This window comes from Oncorhynchus kisutch, linkage group LG25, assembly GCF_002021735.2.
Source record: "Oncorhynchus kisutch isolate 150728-3 linkage group LG25, Okis_V2, whole genome shotgun sequence".
Taxonomy (NCBI): Eukaryota; Metazoa; Chordata; class Actinopteri; order Salmoniformes; family Salmonidae; genus Oncorhynchus; species Oncorhynchus kisutch.
The window spans coordinates 32,994,204-33,013,296 of NC_034198.2; the positions used below are offsets into that span (position 1 = coordinate 32,994,204).

Here is a 19,093-nt window from a genome sequence, read left to right on the forward strand (position 1 = left end):
AGTGTTATTCCCACTGCTATCAAAACGAAATCCTGTCTCGTTTGGCATCCGTGCCCTTTGGGAGCTTTGTTTTCTGTCATTATTGTTAATTAAACACTGGGAACTGTTGTAGAGTGTGGGTACATTTGCATCTGATTAGTTGCCCATTGAAAATAATATGCTTTAATACGGACACTAAAGAAAATAGGTTATAGTATCGCTTGGAAGAATCATGGATGAATTGTCCCAAACCTGTTGATTTTACTTCCCTAATGTCTTAATTGTTTTACTTCTGCAGATATTCTTTTACATCTTTTTATGTATTTTATATTTGAAGCAATATTTTGTTACCATAATCAGCGGGGCGACTTCCTGCTTACAGGCATAAACAACAATAGTATTGAAATCTACCAGGACGGGCCTTACAAGCTCTTCCCAGAACCCCCCTTGATGCACACTCACATTGGGTACAGGAAGTTTCCCCACTGTGGACAATGACATATTGCTGAGTCTACCTTTACTTAGGCCTTTAATACTGGAATGTTTTCTGTGCAGTTTGAACAAGCAGCTGACACTGAGCTAGCCTGGCTTACTGAAGCAGAGAGGAAGATGTTGTCATTGGGGGAGATCAGGCTGGAACAGGACCAGACCACTGTCCAGCTCCAGTCCCAGAAGGTTAGTCTGTCTGTCAGACCACTGTTCAGCTCCAGTCCCAGAAGGTTAGTCTGTCTGTCAAACCACTGTCCAGCTCCAGTCCCAGAAGGTTAGTCTGTCTGTCAGACCACTGTTCAGCTCCAGTCCCAGAAGGTTAGTCTGTCTGTCAAACCACTGTCCATCTACAGTCCCAGAAGGTTAGTCTGTCTGTCAAACCACTGTCCATCTCCAGTCCCAGAAGGTTAGTCTGTCTGTCAAACCCTTGTCCATCTCCAGTCCCAGAAGGTTAGTCTGTCTGTCAAACCACTGTCCATCTCCAGTCCCAGAAGGTTAGTCTGTCTGTCAAACCACTGTCTATCTCCAGTCCCAGAAGGTTAGTCTGTCTGTCATGCATCTATACTGTATATCTGCCTGTAGAGACATTGGCCACCACCACCGCTGTGCAAACAAACAGGTCCAGTAAACAGTGATGTGTGCTGCAGCTGCGTGTGCACTGTGTGTTAGTTAACATTCAACCCCAAATATCCTCCTCTGATTGACCAGGGCTTCTCTATGGACATCATGAGACACAAGGATGCCGTGGATGGAATTGTGAAAACAGGCGAGGCCATCATGAACAGCAAGGACGAGGAGGAAAAGCAAGCCTTGAAGGTAAAAAAGTCTGAGAATGGAATGAAGTCCTAACATCCATCTGTTGTAGGTAGAATACCTCCCTTGTGCGTCCATGAATGTAGCAGATCTTTGATAGAGATTTCTATCAGAGACCCTGAGGATGGCAGCTTGCTGTTGAAATGTCAGTTATCTAGTAAATCAAGTTGCACCCGAGTGTGCAGTTACCTTGCTTTCTTTTTTAAGAAGCATACAGTACATGAACTTGTTTTACGTTATATTTTTCTCAGGCCAAGATCCAGGCCCTCCTGGAGAAGTATGTTGTTGTTAGTCAGCTGAACTCGGAGCGCTGCCTGCAGCTGGAGCGAGCCCAGTCTCTGGCTAGCCAGTTCTGGGAGACTTACGAGGAGCTGTGGCCCTGGCTCCAGGAGACCCGCACCAGTTTCAGCCAGCTCCCATTGGCGTCCATCGAGTACGAAGCTCTCCGACAGCAGCAGGAGGAGCTCAGGGTGAGCCCAACTTAAAGCCTATTAGCTTGATGTATCTGTGCCACAGGATTTTCATACTATTGTTTGTGGGAACAGAGGAGAGTGTCCAACAAAACTTCATAGCACTAAGATCATCGTAACACCAATGAAGGAAATGGACAAAGGATGATTTGAGTGTTAGAAAGCTGTAGGTGAAATTCTCTCAATGGTTTGGTGTTTCTCTGACTGACAATGTCATATATCCACCACAGCAAATGCGAGAGCTGATTGCTGAGCACAAGCCCTACATCGACAAGATGAACAAGACAGGTCCCCAGCTACTGGAGCTGAGTCCTGTGGCGGGGGTCGCTATCAGGGAGAAGTACACAGCCACAGATCTGCTGTATGCCCAGCTCAAGGCTGACGTCAAACAGAGGGCCTTCACTCTGGATGAGGCCATCTCCAAATCCACACAGGTAACACATGTTCACACGTTCACTATTTATTGGATGTATCTCTTGTTTATACAGCTAGAAATCCCATTAAAATAAAACATGTATTTCGCAAGAGAGACCTTGACGTGCCGTCAACATCATAGACCTGTAGCGCTTTTTATTGTGTATGTTAAAGGACGCACACGCATGTGAGTTTGACTTTGGTCTTATGACGGCTTATGTTATTTCACTTACTTCAACTGATTGGAGATAAAAGGATGTTTTCGAAAAGTGTTTAGGATGGGATTGTTTGATGAAGTGCCAAATTAATGACATAGCTCTAAAGAATTCTGAGGCTGAAACGGCATGATAAAAGTCCTTATCATGTGTCTGGCGGCCTCAGAGGGAAAGGAAACATTATTCATATCCTTCCTTTGAAAACAGGACAAAAATACTGAGGGTGGCGGCAGGGCACGTCTGGTTCAGACAGAATGGATTTCACCTGTCAGTTGGGTTCAACAGGGTTGCGTCTCTATATTTGAGTAGACAATGGTCCTGTTTTCCTATGTTGATTGATTGTTCACACTTTGAAAATAGATGTGGGTGGGTGGATGGTTAGTTGTTTGGAAGTCCTTCCAGGTGCATGTAATCATCATTGCTGTAGTAGAATGCTCATTCTTGTGGCTGAATGATTAAGTCTCTTAATCTCTTAACCTTTAGTATTTCACCAAATAAAGCACTTTGGATAAATACAATTTGATACTTAGATGTGGATTGTTTAGATCCAGGCAGCCAGTTTGACCATGTCAATCTCCTCCCAGTTCCATGACAAGATCGAGCCCATGCTAGAGTCCCTGGAACGGATCGCTGAGCGCCTGCGTCAGCCTCCCTCCATTTCTGTGGAGGTGGAGAAGATCAGGGAGCAGATCACAGAGAACAAGGTTGTGTCTGCGGACCTGGAGAAACTGCAGCCGTCCTACGACACGCTCAAGCAGCGCGGCGAAGAGATGATTGCTCGCTCAGCGGGAGCTGACAAGGACATATCTGCTAAAGGTATTGGCTGCTGTTTCCCTGTGCCTATCATTGGGGGAAGGCTTGTTAGCACCGCTAGTTTTGGTGATGTTTGGAAACACTGTACAGTGCATAACTGTAACCTCACACTACTACAGATCAACCAATTGTTTTCCCTCTTCAGCTGTAGTTGATGTGTATGGTTTGGATGGCTAGCTGTACTTCTACATTAGCTGCCAATAGCTGGACTGCTACATTTGCTGCCAATTGAAAATCAGCTGAAGTTCTCTCTCCAGCCAAATACATGAGTTAGCTAAAGACCTAGCCTCAAGCTGCCAGACACCACACCATATTACAGAATGGTTGGTGTTGAGGATTGAAGGCCTAAATAAATAATACTGTTATTTCTTCTCCGTGTCTCCAAGCTGTGCAAGACAAGCTGGATCGGATGGTGTTCACCTGGAATGAGATCCATGCCCTGATGGAGGAGAGGGAGGCCAAGCTGCTGGATGTCATGGACCTGGCAGACAAGTTCTGGTGTGACCACTGTGCCCTCATCGTTACCATCAAGGACACCCAGGACCTGCTGAGGGAGCTGGAGGAGCCTGGAGTCGACCCTTCTGTGGTGAAACAGCAGCAGGAGTATCTGGAGGTGAAAGAGCATCAGAACATGTTCACTATAAGGTGGAATTAGGAGCATCACACTCTTAGAAAAAAGGGTTCCCAAAGGGTGTTGTGGTTGTCCCCATAGGAGAACCCTTTTTGGTTCCAGGTATAACTCTTTTGGGTTCCATGTAGAACCTTCTTGTGGAAAATGTTCTGCATGGAACCCAAAAAGTTTCTACTCTAAATTAAAGGGTTCTACCAGGAACCAAAAGGGGTTCTTAAAAGGGTTATCCTATGGAGACAGCCACAGAACCCTTTTTGGTTCTAAATAGCATATTTATTTCTAAGAGTGCAGTGTGCAGTTTTTTTTTGTCTTGTTATGCTAAATTAAGCTTCTTACATTCATGTAACATGTAACCATTAGAGCAGCTCAAACAAGATACCATGGGCAATGTCATTTCTATGCAGTTTGATGTGATTGTAGGTTTAGTTACTTCTTTGGGACTGATAGTTGTCTTTTCTCCCAGAGCTTCAAGGAGGAGATTGACGGCCTACAGGAGGAGCTTGATGTGGTGCGGAACCTGGGGGCGGAGCTTATGGCTGCTTGTGGTGAACCAGATAAGCCAGTCACAAAGAAGAGTATTGATGAGGTAATCAATGACATCAGAACATCACCTTTAAAAAGAAGAGAAGACTTTACTCAAGTACTCCAGACAGACAACCTAAAATGGCAGATACTTTACTCATAGATATCTTATTGACTTGCATAAGGATATATGTAATGATGGTAAATCATATATAATCTGATCCTGGTTTCTTTATTTGTATTTTTATATAGAGTGGTGTGCGTTTCCAGCTGCTGTGTTTTGGTCCTATTCCCTGACCTCTGTTGTTTTCTCCACCAGGTGAACTTGGCGTGGGAGACTCTGAACAAGGCATGGAAGGAGAGAGTGGACACACTGGATGAGGCCATGCAAGCTGCTGTACAGTTCCAGGATGGCCTGCAGGTACATTACTGTTCATTATGGATTAACTGCAGTGCTTTGTCATACATCAGGACCTGTTCAGTAGGGCATACAATCTTTGTTCTTATTGGTCAAGATCAGATAAAATGTTATCTAACCATTCCTTACCGACTGAACATGGCCCTGCTGTCACTGAACACACAGGCTAACACTGAGCAACTTGTTGTTAGCATGTAATGCAGAACTTCTGTGGTTTCGTTAGTGTTCGTTACTGGGGTTTTTTCATGAGAAAGAGAAAGTCACCCACATTACTCAGGACATGTTCACAACTTCATTCCTGTTGATTGAAGTGTCTGTGGTTTTGTGTTATTCTTATGATCAATGGCCCTATCAATGGCCCCGTTAATCAAGCAATTTTAATGTGTTAATGCTAATCAGTGTTTGCCACCTAGCATTGTAGTTCTCAGATTTAATCAAGGGACAGAGTTTGAGTAGTTTACCAGGCACTAATAGATAAAAGTAAATTGTCATGTAACAGGCATTGTTTTTAATGTTAGGAGTGTAAACTGCAATGACATCATGTTGCTATATGTTGATCACATTCATTTATGTGTTTGCTTATATTGATTGTATGTTGTTGTTTTGTTTATATTGGTTGGGATTGTTTATAATGGTGTATGAGGCTATTGTAATGCAGTGGTTTTAAAAGGCTTAGATTTACACTGTTGGGTTATACATTAACAACCCTCTCCTAGACTTGAGTGAATCCGTTGAGGTCCGTCATTTTTCACCATGTGCTAATATCTATTTTTCGTTGACAGTGTTGCTTTTACTTAAGAAGAGTTGATGGATTGAGTGCTATGAATGTGAAAGCTAGCATTGTGTTCTCCCACTGACAACGGTACCCACTCCCTCTATCTACAGGGTATGTTTGACTGGGTGGACATTGTGGAGCACAAACTGGGTTCTATGTCACCTGTGGGCACAGACCTGGACACTGTCAAGCAACAGATAGAAGAACTCAAGGTATTGTGTTTCTACACCTTTTATTATAATAATCATTAATAATACATATTATGTAGAAAGCGTTAGGAATCTTAGACCAAACTATTGATCGATTCCGACAGTTATTAAGTTAAATAAAATGTAAAAAATATATCTGATTGAAACATCATAAATAACTTTCAGTTGATCTCACTCAAGTGAATGTGTTGATTTATTTAATGTCCTCCAAAATTACAGAGCAAGCAGCAGCTGTGTTTACGGATGTTCAGTTCGTGCCCTGCTCTTATTGAAGCACGGTGTAGAAACAGTGTCATGCTACATAGAACATTAACATCTGTTTCTCTCCTTTGATCTACAACAAGAAAAAGCTATTGTGACTCTCCAATGGATTAGTTAATGAAGATGGTTTTAGACACATCCACCTTTGCACAGGAGCTGAACAAAAATAAGTGTCACCATAGAACAAAGTCATGTCTACCCACTGTTTGCTATCCCCATGCTAAGTGATATTTTAATAAAGCTTTTGACCTGTACAGATGTCTGATCTTAATTTGATCACCATTTTAACCTTGTAGTTATATTGACGTGTTGCCTTGGCAATCCCTTGTGTGGTGTTTCAGGAGTTCAAAGGTGAGGCGTATCAGCTGCAGATGGAGATGGAGCGACTGAACCACCAGGCGGGCCTGCTGCTGAAGAAGGTGACGGAGGAGTACGACCGTTGTGCCATCCAGGAGCCCATGACTGAGCTCAAAATGCTCTGGGACAACCTGGATGAAAAGATCATCAACAGACAGGTAGGTCAGACTGGGGCTGGAGCAAGGCACTACTTTTGAATTGTTTTATTGATCTTTTATTAGTATTTTTCTTTGGTGCTGTAGCACCATCAGCAACCCTACTTCATGCGGCTAAGGGCTGGAGGTATACCAGAGGAGGGAGGGGGGGGGGTGAAATTAACAGACCCCTACAAGCTTAATTCAATGCTGTTTCTTTTTTGTTGTTGAAGAAAATAGATTGCCTCTCTGAACTGTCTTTTTCTATATAGACTACATATAATTAGAACCTTGTGACAAGAATACAGTGTATATTACATGAATAGTGAACTGCGTTGTGTTTTCTCTAATTGATAAAGTGCCTTTCCCCTCTCATTCCCGTAAAAATAGATTCATTACGCTCACATGGCGAGTGTTTTCACCAAGTGACTTTGACCTGACTCTGTTTGTACTGATTCTGTGTAGCACAAACTGGAAGGAGCTCTATTGGCTCTGGGGCAGTTCCAGCATGCGCTGGACGAGCTTCTGGCCTGGATGAGCAACACTGAAGAGCTGCTCAACGAACAGAGGAAGGCTGTAGGAGACCCCAAGGCCATTGAGATCAAGCTCGCCAAGCACCACGTAAGACCCATTTCTTCTTGTTGTTCTTATAAAGTGTTATTTCAGCCGAGACACGTCTTTTTCCCGCAACAAACTTCAATCTGCAGAGAAGAGCAGCTTGGTATAACCTTTTCATGACCTCTGACCCCAACAACCGTTTGGCTTAGCCACAACAACAACAAACATCAAAGTTCCACTCTACCCGGACTGCATACACAACATTGTACAACATGTATTATAAGCACATACAAATCTGCAGTCTTTCAAATGCATTTGACCTATTTCACTCCCGTCTCTAAAAGCCCCTATAATTTAAAATCCATCTGACACCTTAATGGCGTATTGGTTTTTGCCCTGGCACTACACAGTTGATTCAAATAATCAACTCATCGTCAAAACATGCACCCAGGGGGGAGGGTGCGCCAGGACCGAGTTTGGGAAACAACTGCTTTAAGCCATCATCCACAGACAGTGATACATGGACCAGTCTGGTCGAGGACCACCATGCAGGGATTTAAACCACCACGCAGCAGATTAATCTAGTCTTCTCCTTGCCATTTCTAAATTTATGTTCCATAAGCGTTTAGTAGATTATACCATATTTTATCCATTAGAATAAATAGACACTCAAATATATTTAGTGTGGAGTATAGACCCTATCACTCTTCTTGGAAAAGTGTTTGTCCAGTTTAGTGCTATCTGATCTTGTTTATTTAGTTGATCCCATCAGCCTAGTGTTTAACCATCCCTGTACTGTGGTGTTTCCAGGTCCTCCAGAATGATGTATTGGCCCATAAGACGACGGTGGAGGCGGTCAACAAGGCCGGTACTGACCTGGTGGAGTCCACCTCTGGGGAGGAAGCCGCCGGCCTGCAGAACAAACTGGAGAACCTCACCCAGCGCTGGAAGAACATCCTGGAGAAGACAGAGCAGAGGAGGCAGCAACTGGACAGTGCTCTGCTTCAGGTTTGTGTCTAGCTATACCTCCCTTACTCTGATGTCAGCTGCCTCACCTCTTCACCTACCAAGCCGTCGTATGGAATTTTTTTATTTTATTTATTTTATTTTATTTTACCTTTATTTAACCAGGTAGGCAAGTTGAGAACAAGTTCTCATTTACAATTGCGACCTGGCCAAAATAAAGCAAAGCAGTTCGACAGATAAAACGACACAGAGTTACACATGGAGTAAAAACAAACATACAGTCAATAATGCAGTATAAACAAGTCTATATACAATGTGAGGTGAGAAGGGAGGTAAAGGCAAAAAAGGCCATGATGGCAAAGTAAATACAATATAGCAAGTAAAATACTGGAATGGTAGTTTTGCAATGGAAGAATGTGCAAAGTAGAAATAAAAAATAATGGGGTGCAAAGGAGCAAAATAAATTAATTAATTAAAATTAAATACAGTTGGGAAAGAGGTAGTTGTTTGGGCTAAATTATAGGTGGGCTATGTACAGGTGCAGTAATCTGTGAGCTGCTCTGACAGTTGGTGCTTAAAGCTAGTGAGGGAGATAAGTGTTTCCAGTTTCAGAGATTTTTGTAGTTCGTTCCAGTCATTGGCAGCAGAGAACTGGAAGGAGAGGCGGCCAAAGAAAGAATTGGTTTTGGGGGTGACTAGAGAGATATACCTGCTGGAGCGTGTGCTACAGGTGGGAGATGCTATGGTGACCATCTGGTACCATCTGAATCTGGTACCATGATGACTCGTATCTGAAATTGAAGCTATGATTGATATTCTTCCCTCCTGGAGTGTAAGAATGTTGTTTTTCAAAATTCATAAAGAACGTTTTAGAAGAGTGGGAGGATAAGTTACGGAGAAATAATGTAAACCTTCACCCCCCACCTCCTGCCTCCCCCATTCCTAACTACTTGTGTTCCTGTTCATACCTTTGACATTTAGGGGAATGCTTTGATGTAGTGTGTGAAAGGAGTGATGGATGGAATGTCAATGACTAGTGGTTATTGTATTTTTATTTGAAGAATTTTAAAAGGTTGTTATTAAGTATTTTTCTACTGTTAGTATTTGAACGGGTTTATGGCGAGGAATCAGGAATGTTTTAAGAATATGAAATGAACTTTGGGAAATGTACGCCCTATGAAAAAATTGCATGCAGTCTTGATTTTTTGAGTGGGTTGCCAAAGGGTTGCCAAAAATGAAATCAATGTATTTTCCAAGAATGTTTTACTTTGGTACCCAGTAAACCTACAAAGCTCTGTCAAAAGCATTTTACGGACAAAAGTGGACTTCCAATACAATACATATGTAAAACATGTGCGTAGACAACATTGTAACATTGAGCATAGACATTGTTATCTGATTCATATGGGGAATAAACTGAACAAAACAATTAGAAGCATAAAGCCATGCTTGTTTCAGGAAATTAAACATCAAATATGTTTATTGAATAGACTGTTCACAGACACCATCATTCGTTCTGTCAAATAACCTCAGACCAAAACATTTATGGCCATTAATGTGTCTGAGGAATTCCTAACTTCTCAAAACATTCCCCTTTCCCACCCTTGAATTCCACAATACGTCTATAAGGTGTGTTGTTCTGACTCCGGTTGTATTGTGTTGCAGGCCCAAGGTTTCCATGGCGAGATGGAAGACATGCAGCAGTGGCTGAAAGACACGGAGCGTCAGCTGTTAGCATCAAAGGCTGTGGGAGGCTTACCAGACACGGCCCGCGAGCAGCTTAATGCCCATCTGGTATGTATTTAACCATATGAAATGCCTCATACAGATCTCAGGCCTTGTCTGTTGTTTCGTTCTGAAGTGTGAACTGTGAATACTAAATGAAGTTGCTAAAAGAACAGTAATGTGTCCTACTAAAATAATCATTAAAGGAGTGATTAAAGACCCAAAGTGTTACTAAGTCATTAAACACTGACTGTACTCAGATAATGTTCCACTGTTTTGTAATTGTTTGATAGGATAACCCAGACACTGTCACGGTGAATGCTTCTCTATGAGGCTTCCATTTAGCAGGACATCATTGCAGCATTAACAGAGATTGTTTCCAAATGATAAGATTATCAGACTCAGCACTTACTTGAGATTTGAAGGTTTTAATTTACGTGTGGAAAAGCTTGCCTATTGTTTCTCCTCACTGCTCTCGTTCTTTCACCATGTTTGGACTTCATTTGGATTTTATGTGCTCACAAAACAAACTGATAAAGAGGCAATAAAAAATATATACTGGACTTATTGTCAAATTCCATGAATTTCCAAAATGACATGTAAAACAGTAGTTTCAGTGCCATAATTGGATATTAACATTATAACTGCAGCCATCTTTTCTAAGCCCCTCATGTTTTTTGTCTTCTGCAGGAGTTATGTTCCACAATGGAGGCCAAGGAGGAGCTGTACCAGCAGCTGATGAACAAAGGTCAGCAGCTGCTCACCATGACCCCCTCCGGCCAGGACAGCAACACAGAGCAGGACCTCCGTAACCTACAGGACAAGTGGGAGTCTGTGCAGGCCAAGGTGGCTGAGAGAAAGGTAGGGAATGTAAAGTGACATGGAGTAGCATTGTTGGGCTACGGTGGGATGAATCAGTGTTTCTCTTCCAGAATGGGCCCCCATTCCTAGCTCTGCCCCCAGTGACTGCATAAAATAATTCCGCTTCAATTGGATTACATTGGAAATGTTGATTTGACAGGACCTGGATGTTTGGGATGATTTGGGGTTCATTGTGCTCCGCCTGAAAAATGATCTAGAGAAAACCTGTCTAGAATGGATCACACCCAACAAAGTGGTCTGAACTTTGAACTGATGATTCATAATGTTGAGGTTTATTATATCCCCAGTGGGACGTTACTGCTCAGCGCTGGTTCATCCCCTCCCACCCCCTGTACTGTACATTATACGTTTCTAATCCACAAGTTATGAATGGTGAACAGCAGAGAGGGTTGGTAAGCACGTAAGCATGTAAGATGTGGTCACAGGTCTCTCTCTACTGGTTATTGCCTGAGTCATCAGCCATCAGTCATCATGGAACAAAGTCCTCTTGTCTTCAGAGACACTCTAACCAACAGCTGATATGTTGAAATAGATGTAAAGGAAATGCTGGGGTTGGATGTGGTTTTGTTCCTCACTCACTGCTGTATGTCATGAATACTGCACAACTTGACTCACAGGTTCCTCTGCTAGCTTGCCCAGATAGCAGCGTTCATTCACAACTAAAGCTAAAGTAGCCTACATGGAGAGGGACGACACTGTATACCAGAGACAGTACTTCTTGCCATTAGGCTTGTGATGGCTGTAATGTTATTACCCCATTGTTTATTGTGATGAGGATACAGCATTGGCTACTCACTTTAGCTTGCCTGACTGTAAGCAAAAAGGATCCCTGCTCTTGGACTAACAATCAAAAGGCTAATTGATGCTATTTTTATAACTGTAGAGGATGCATCGTTTTGATAGCTCATCCTCTTCACTTCACCCTTGAAGTGTTCCAGAGATGCTGACTTCCTCTGTCTAAACAGAGGTCATGTTTGGATCAATTACAGTCATTACCTAATGTTGTGGCAACCAAACAGCCTGCATGTTTGTTTGGTGCATGTGTATGTGTGTGTGTGTGTGTTTGTAGGTCTATCTGTTTGTGGGTGTGCACGTGTGTGAATATGTGTGTCAGTAGGAAGAGTTCAATGTTTCTCAAGTGTCTCTGTTGTCTCTGTGCTTCAGGTGAAACTGGAAGAGGCTTTGGCTCTGGCCACAGAGTTCCATAACTCTCTGCAGGACTTCATCAGCTGGTTGACCCAAGCTGAACAGACTCTCACTATGTCCTCTCCCGCCTCCGTCATCCTGGAAACCATCCTGTTTCAGATAGATGAGCACAAGGTATGCGTCGGTGGGAAGACAGTTAACATGACACATACATTTACATTTTTGATAGGTTTCTGATGATTCGTCATTTCAGTATTAGTCAACTGTCTAATAATGAACCTAAACGGCCTCCTATCCTGACTTACTTAGTATTAATGATGTCAGAAGCAAGAACAATTGATGGGCTTAGGTTCTATAGCCGAGACAGCTTGCTGTGCAAGCAAGCCAACCACGGCTCAACAATGCATTTGACTCTCATCCAGAACTCTGCTTATTAGTCAAGTGAACATTCTGCTTGCCATTGGACATTCTTAACTAGTGCCTTAAACTGTACCCCAAAAATACCTACTCCACTGTGTAACACTATTGTAATATCTATCATGATCCTCTGATGTGTGTGTTGGCAGGTGTTTGTGACAGAGGTCAACTCCCACAGGCAGCAGATCATTGAGCTGGATAAGACAGGGACACACCTGAAGTACTTCAGCCAGAAGCAGGACGTGGTGCTGATCAAGAACCTGCTGATAAGTGTACAGGGCCGCTGGGAGAAGGTGGTGCAGAGGTCTGTGGAGAGGGGCCGTCTGCTGGACGACACCAGGAAGAGGGCCAAACAGGTACGACACACTGGGAACAGTTGGTACAGGATCACACAGTACATGACCTAAACTGGTGTGCTAGGAGTCAGCGTCTAGCCACATTGAAGTATGATAGGAAATTGATGTAGGTTGAAAAAAGTAGGAGAGAGAGAGATTCATAGTTGAAGGAGAAAAAGAGAGAGGGTGAGAAAGAGGGAGTTACACAGGTGGACTGTAGTAGGTGTCACCATCCTTCCACGTAATTGGGCAATAGGCATCAATAGAAAAACAGAGAAGTGAGGTCACTAACGAAGTGTGAGGTCAAATACAGTACAGTACATTAAGGCTTTGCAGACAAAAGTTGCCTGGACAATGTGTTACAACTACTCTATGCTAGTTATTATCGTTGGAAAGCTGTGGTTAGGTATTACAGTGAGGTTTGTCTTACATGTTGATTCCAAAGGCCTCAGAGCCCTTTCATTAGTACGTACCCTTCACTTTTCTTGGCGCTGAACTGAGAATGTAGAAGAAGAATTCAAAGGAAATCATACATCACGGTGTGTGGTTTACTCAAACCTAATTTCCTACATCTCTCCCCCTAGTTCCACGAAACCTGGAACAAGCTGACAGAATGGTTGGATGATTCGGAGAAGGCTTTGGACTCTGAGCTGGAAATCGCCAACGATCCTGACAAGATCAAGACGCAGCTGGCCCAGCACAAGGTGACCGAACTAACTGAACCTCGTCGAATCCTTTTCTCATCCTTGGAGGAGAACAAGACGAAGGGTGACAATGAAAGAGTTGGCGAGACCCCTCCTATAGTGAGGCGTTTATGAAGGAGATCGTTTAGCAAAGCAAAAGATCTCCAGCAGGACTGTAGTCATTTATCAAAGCTGTTCTTTAAAACCACAGCTTTTTTGGGGGGCTTTTTCTAGTGAGACTTCAGTTTGGGATTTATACATTATAGTATACAGTACACATTAGTGCCTTTAGTGTCAGAGACTAAGCTATCCAGTTGTTGTCCTTGCACTGTTGTGTGTGAGGATTGTTTGCTAATCCTATAATAATCCCTGGATGTACGGAATGTATTAGGGATGCCCTGATTTCAGAAACTTTTAATCCATGTGGATGAAAGATGCTGGAAATTTGACCCCTTTTTTTCAGCCACTACATGTCCTTTATTAACAACTAGGTCACAAATTAGAATCCATGACAGAATGTAGACGGTACACTCTTAGAAAGAAGTGTTCCAAAAGGTTTCCTCAGCTGTCCCCATACGAGAACCCTTTTTGGTTCCAGGTAGAACCCTATTTGGTTCCAGGTAGAATTCTTTTGGGTTCCACCTGGAAACAAAAGGGTTCTACCTGGAACCAAATAGGGTTCTCGTATGGGGACAGCCGAAGAAACCCTTTTAGCTTCTAGACAGGACCTTTTTGAAGGAATCTATAGATAAATCATACGTAGAGCCTCTGGATTTACTCAGCTGTAGTTTCTCAACAGTTGTGCTGTTGACGATTTGTCAATTACGTAACAAGACAGAAAGTGAGACCATGGTCAAATTGCTTAGGCTACTGTTCAATTATGGACATTTCACTGTTGGCTGTTCAGCTGTCTAGTCTAAAATCGACTTGTTTCTCTTTGCCAGACACACCGTATAAACCTTGAACGGCCTGAAGACGAGGCTAAAAACCAGCCACAGACTGACTTGGACAGCTTGAACTAGCTTAAATAATGACCATGTCTCTCCAACTTGGGTTCATGCAGGAGTTCCAGAAGGTGCTGGGGAGCAAGCACTCAGTGTATGACACCACCAGTCGTACCGGACGTGCCCTGAAGGATAAGACGTCACTGCAGGACGACAACCAGAAGCTGGACGACATGCTGAGTGAACTGAGGGACAAGTGGGACACTGTCTGTGGCAAGTCAGTCGAGAGGTAAGGGGACATGACCGGCACATTGCTGTGTAATGGACACACAATATGCATATTCATTATATATTTTACTGTCATCTAATCGTGATGATGATGGATACTGAAACTATCGGCTTTGTGAATACTTTTGATTGACTCTGATTAAACTATAATTCTTCTCAATGCAGAATGCACCTGTAGCGTTTCTGCTGTCAAAGTGTGATGATATTACATAAATAATAGAAAACAGTGATAGTTTTGTGATATTTTCTGCTGTCAGTGGTCATTATGTATTTTCACTAATAACTATCTTTCAGGCAGAACAAACTGGAAGAGGCGTTGCTGTTCTCTGGTCAGTTTACTGATGCCCTGCAGGCTCTGATTGACTGGCTGTACAGAGTGGAGCCTCAGCTGGCAGAGGACCAGCCAGTACATGGAGATATAGACCTTGTGCTCAATCTCATCGACAGTCACAAGGTAAATACAGGAAACATTTGTACAATAGATCTTCATTGTCCAGCCGCAGAGCAGTACCCTTGGAGCAGTTTGGTGGGGTTAAGTGCTTTGTTCAAGGGCACAATGGCAGTAGGTGCCACTTGCAGAATAGATCTATTCAAACTTTGGGCCTAAGCACATTCATCTAACTTGATTCTAAAGCTGAAACATGTCCTATTTGTGCACCCTGTGATACTGTACTGCCTGTGGTTTTGCTGTTCTCATTGTTCAGCGTATTTCATTTTCTCATTCCTTCCGGTAATTAATACCCCCCCCCCCCCCATAGCCGTTTGTCGGAAATAGAAATTGTGTTATGTGGCAAAACGCTGTTTGAATTAGCAGAGAAGCAAGATTGCTGAGGTATAGTGAAATAAAGAGTGCCTGGCAGGATATCTGAGTCACTACACTGAGGTAGATCAACAGTCAGACCTTCAGTTCAGTCACCCTCCATATGGCCTTCAAAGGCATCCAGATGACTTCATGAGGGTGCAGAAGTCAACTGCTCCAATTGGAAGTGTTTTTGGCACAATGTTAGTGTGTAGCTGGATCGGTTTCAACACTGTTGAACTGTATTATTCCAGGCTGCATCACATCCGGCCGTGATTGTGAGTCCCAAAGTGCGGCGCACAATTGGCCCAGCATCGTCGGGCCAAAATAATCTGTTCTTAACTGACTTGCCTAGTTAAATAAAGGTTCAACTTAAAAAATTAACAACAAAAAAATTGTATCCCTATTTTTCATAATCAGTGTTGATTCGGCCTAATTTATTTTGGACCACAGCTTAGCTCTGAGGGTCATGGGGCTAAATGACTGTTTATAACCTGGTCTAATTTATCATGGCTACTAGGGATATTCTAGTAGAAGACATAAGCTGACGCACACCCAAAAATGTTTCATAGAGGTGCTGACTAACAGAGAATAAACTATAAAAAGCAAGAAAGAAAGTCACACACTGTAATTATGCTTCCAAACATTTAATTGGTCGATCTGCAAGTGCCAAAACATTGGTTGTTAGACCCATGAACTGTTTGGGAGCATAATTAGTGTGTGTCTTTCTTTATTTCTGTACGAGGGATATCATAGCAATAATGACTTGCGATGTGGGACTCTGCAAATGGGACGTTGCAGCATATGGATAGATGGAGTTTGAGGTTATTGGGTGTGGGGGTGGGAGTGTTGATGTGTCTGTGTCTGTGTCTGTGTGTCTGTTTACATGTGTCTCTGCATCTGTGTGTAGTCTTGTATATGTATGTATGTGTGTGTATAGTGTAGTATATGTCTGGTGTAGTGTAGTGTAGTATATGTCTGGTGTAGTGTAGTGTTTTATATGTCTGATGTGGTGTAGTATAGTATAAGGCTGGTGTAGTGTAGTATAGTATAATGCTGGTGTAGTGTAGTATAGTATATGTCTGGTGTAGTGTAGTGTAGTATATGTCTGGTGTAGTGTAATGTGGTATATGTCTGGTGTAGTGTAGTATTTGTCTGATGTAGTGTAGTATAGTATAAGACTGGTGTAGTGCAGTATAGTATCTGTCTGGTGTAGTGTAGTATATGTCTGGTGTAGTGTATGTCTGGTGTAGTGTATGTCTGGTGTAGTGTAGTGTATGTCTGGTTTAGTGTATGTCTGGTGTAGTGTAGTATATGTCTGGTGTAGTGTATGTCTGGTGTAGTGTATGTCTGGTGTAGTGTATGTCTGGTGTAGTGTAGTGTATGTCTGGTGTAGTGTATGTCTGGTGTAGTGTAGTATATGTCTGGTGTAGTGTATGTCTGGTCTAGTGTGGTATATGTCTGGTCTAGTGTAGTATATGTCTGGTGTAGTGTATGTCTTGTGTAGTGGTATGTACGTCTGGTGTAGTGTAGTGTAGTATATGTCTGGTGTAGTGTATGTCTGGTGTAGTGTATGTCTGGTGTAGTGTATGTCTGGTGTAGTGTAGTATATGTCTGGTGTAGTGTATGTCTGGTCTAGTGTGGTATATGTCTGGTCTAGTGTAGTATATGTCTGGTGTAGTGTATGTCTGGTTTAGTGTAGTGTATGTCTGGTTTAGTGTAGTGTATGTCTGGTTTAGTGTAGTGTATGTCTGGTGTAGTGTATGGCTGGTGTAGTGTATTTTTTGTGTAGTGTTGTATATGTCTGGTGTAGTGCAGTGTTGTATATGTCTGGTGTAGTGTTGTATATGTCTGGTGTAGTGTCGTGTAGTATATGTCTGGTGTAGTGTCGTGTAGTATATGTCTGGTGTAGTGTCGTGTAGTATATGTCTGGTGTAGTGTAGTATATGTCTGGTGTAGTGTAGTTTATGTCTGGTGTAGTGTAGTTTTGTATATGTTTGGTGTAGTGTTGTTTATGTCTGTGTGTAATGTCTCACTAGTTCTCTCTTTGCTGTGTCTTCCAGGTGTTCCAGAAGGAGTTGGGTAAGCGGACGGGGAGTGTTGCGGCCCTGAAGCGTTCGGCTAAGGACCTGATTGAGAGCAGCCATGAAGACTCCTCCTGGGTCAAAGCTCAGATGCAGGAGCTGAGCGCTCGCTGGGAGACAGTTTGCGCTCGCTCAGTATCTAAACAGACCCGGCTGGAACAGGCACTGAGTCAGGTAGGACTCTTACTATGCCAAAGCTCTCTTCATCACTCATTCAAAATGGTGGTGTTCCAAGACATATTTTTATGCAGTTTCACAGATGATCAGATCTCACAAAGCCCGAAAATCTGTTAAAACGTCTCAGAAACATCATTCATATGATCATAGCAATCGTTTGAGGAGTGTAGTGTGTCTGCAAAAAAGACGACGTCGCCTTTAGGACCTGGCTGAATGCTTAGAGGAATGCTTTGGGGGACTTGTGTGTTTATGAACCTCTCTTGCCCCTTGCTGCAGGCTGAGGAGTTCCACTCTACAGTCCATATGCTGCTGGAGTGGCTGGCCGAGGCCGAGCAGAGCCTGCGTTTCCATGGCACCCTGCCCGACGACGAGGAGGCCCTAGGGGCTCTTATCGAGCAGCACAAGGCAAGTGACCTTTAGCCTGGAACATTGTCATCCTATAGAACAACACAGTCTTTCCCCTGCAGATTATTTTCCAGGCAGGGCACAAAGGTCTCTAAAGCAAAATCCATAATATAGAATAAGTTCAATAGTTAAAATTACACCAAATGTGAAATGTAATATCTGGTCATAGGTGAAGTTGTTTTGGGCTGTTTAAAGGTTTGTATATACTGTAGGGGTGGGGCTTGCATGGAACCATTTTAATTGTAAAGCAAACTAGTACCTAGCTCAACCATATGGCAGTTAAGGCTGCTATTTGCAGAGACTGTGGGTATGTTTCATCATTCTTTTCTGATGAGGCTTTCTCATAATGTATTGCTGATGTTTAAAACACACTTCACTTTGACTGTCTCCACACGTCTGTCAAGCTCGCCAGTAAAAGTAGAAATGCCATAAATGGATTTTAGATCGTGGTTTGCTAGTCCGTGCCAACTACTTCACAATATTGAGTTTTTCTCAAGCATGATCTCACTGGATCTAAAATAGTCTCCCCTGACTTCACATAGCATGACTTTCTTCATCTCCACTTGATCAGGTATTGACAGAGGAACAGAGAAATTACTTGTTGGCTGCTACGTTTTGCCGCAAACATTGCCGATTGCTAATGGAAACCAACGGTTCTCTTTCAGGAGTTCATGAAGAAGCAGGAGGAGAAGAGAGTGGGCCTGAACAAAGCCACCAGTATGGGGGAGGCTATCTTGACCATCTGCCACCCAGACTCTATCACCACCATCAAACACTGGAACACCATAATTAAAGCCCGGTTCGAGGAGGTCAGTGAACACTTACATGCCAGTCTGCTGTGCGTCATACTGGAGGGTGACAGATCATAGGCCTATATCATGGCAAAGCAGTCTGCCAACTCCTTACATATCACTTGCATAACCTCAATGCTTGGCAGAATGTTTCATCACGTTTCTCAATCATACCGATACATTACTTTGTCACTTGGCTGTAACTAACCATAGACAAAGTGTAATGTAGCCATGAATGTAAATCTTGTTGTTGGGGGGGTCAAAATAATACACTCTTAGAAAAAAGGGTTCCAAACGGGTCCTTTGCGGAGGGATTGGGTTCTACCAAGAACCATTTTCACCAGAATAACCGTTTTTGAAAGAAATGGTTCTTAGATGATTGTTTGGAAGGCA

The 19,093-nt window shown here is 42.9% G+C and overlaps 1 protein-coding gene across 12 annotated transcripts in view; it reads left to right on the plus strand.

The window, feature by feature from the left end:
* dst (dystonin) overlaps positions 1-19,093 on the plus strand; it is a 192,557-nt gene that overhangs the window by 159,920 nt on the left and 13,544 nt on the right. For all 12 annotated transcript variants that reach the window (XM_031805212.1, XM_031805213.1, XM_031805208.1 and 9 more), the window contains 22 exons: positions 535-654; positions 1,177-1,284; positions 1,533-1,751; positions 1,982-2,185; positions 2,965-3,196; positions 3,580-3,806; positions 4,288-4,410; positions 4,666-4,767; positions 5,650-5,751; positions 6,351-6,524; positions 6,966-7,121; positions 7,869-8,066; positions 9,690-9,818; positions 10,440-10,610; positions 11,796-11,951; positions 12,344-12,550; positions 13,114-13,233; positions 14,276-14,445; positions 14,739-14,898; positions 17,307-17,501; positions 17,781-17,909; positions 18,575-18,718. In XM_031805212.1, coding sequence (XP_031661072.1) covers positions 535-654; positions 1,177-1,284; positions 1,533-1,751; positions 1,982-2,185; positions 2,965-3,196; positions 3,580-3,806; positions 4,288-4,410; positions 4,666-4,767; positions 5,650-5,751; positions 6,351-6,524; positions 6,966-7,121; positions 7,869-8,066; positions 9,690-9,818; positions 10,440-10,610; positions 11,796-11,951; positions 12,344-12,550; positions 13,114-13,233; positions 14,276-14,445; positions 14,739-14,898; positions 17,307-17,501; positions 17,781-17,909; positions 18,575-18,718 — 3,546 coding nt within the window. The remainder of the gene's footprint in view (positions 1-534; positions 655-1,176; positions 1,285-1,532; positions 1,752-1,981; positions 2,186-2,964; positions 3,197-3,579; positions 3,807-4,287; positions 4,411-4,665; positions 4,768-5,649; positions 5,752-6,350; positions 6,525-6,965; positions 7,122-7,868; positions 8,067-9,689; positions 9,819-10,439; positions 10,611-11,795; positions 11,952-12,343; positions 12,551-13,113; positions 13,234-14,275; positions 14,446-14,738; positions 14,899-17,306; positions 17,502-17,780; positions 17,910-18,574; positions 18,719-19,093) is intronic.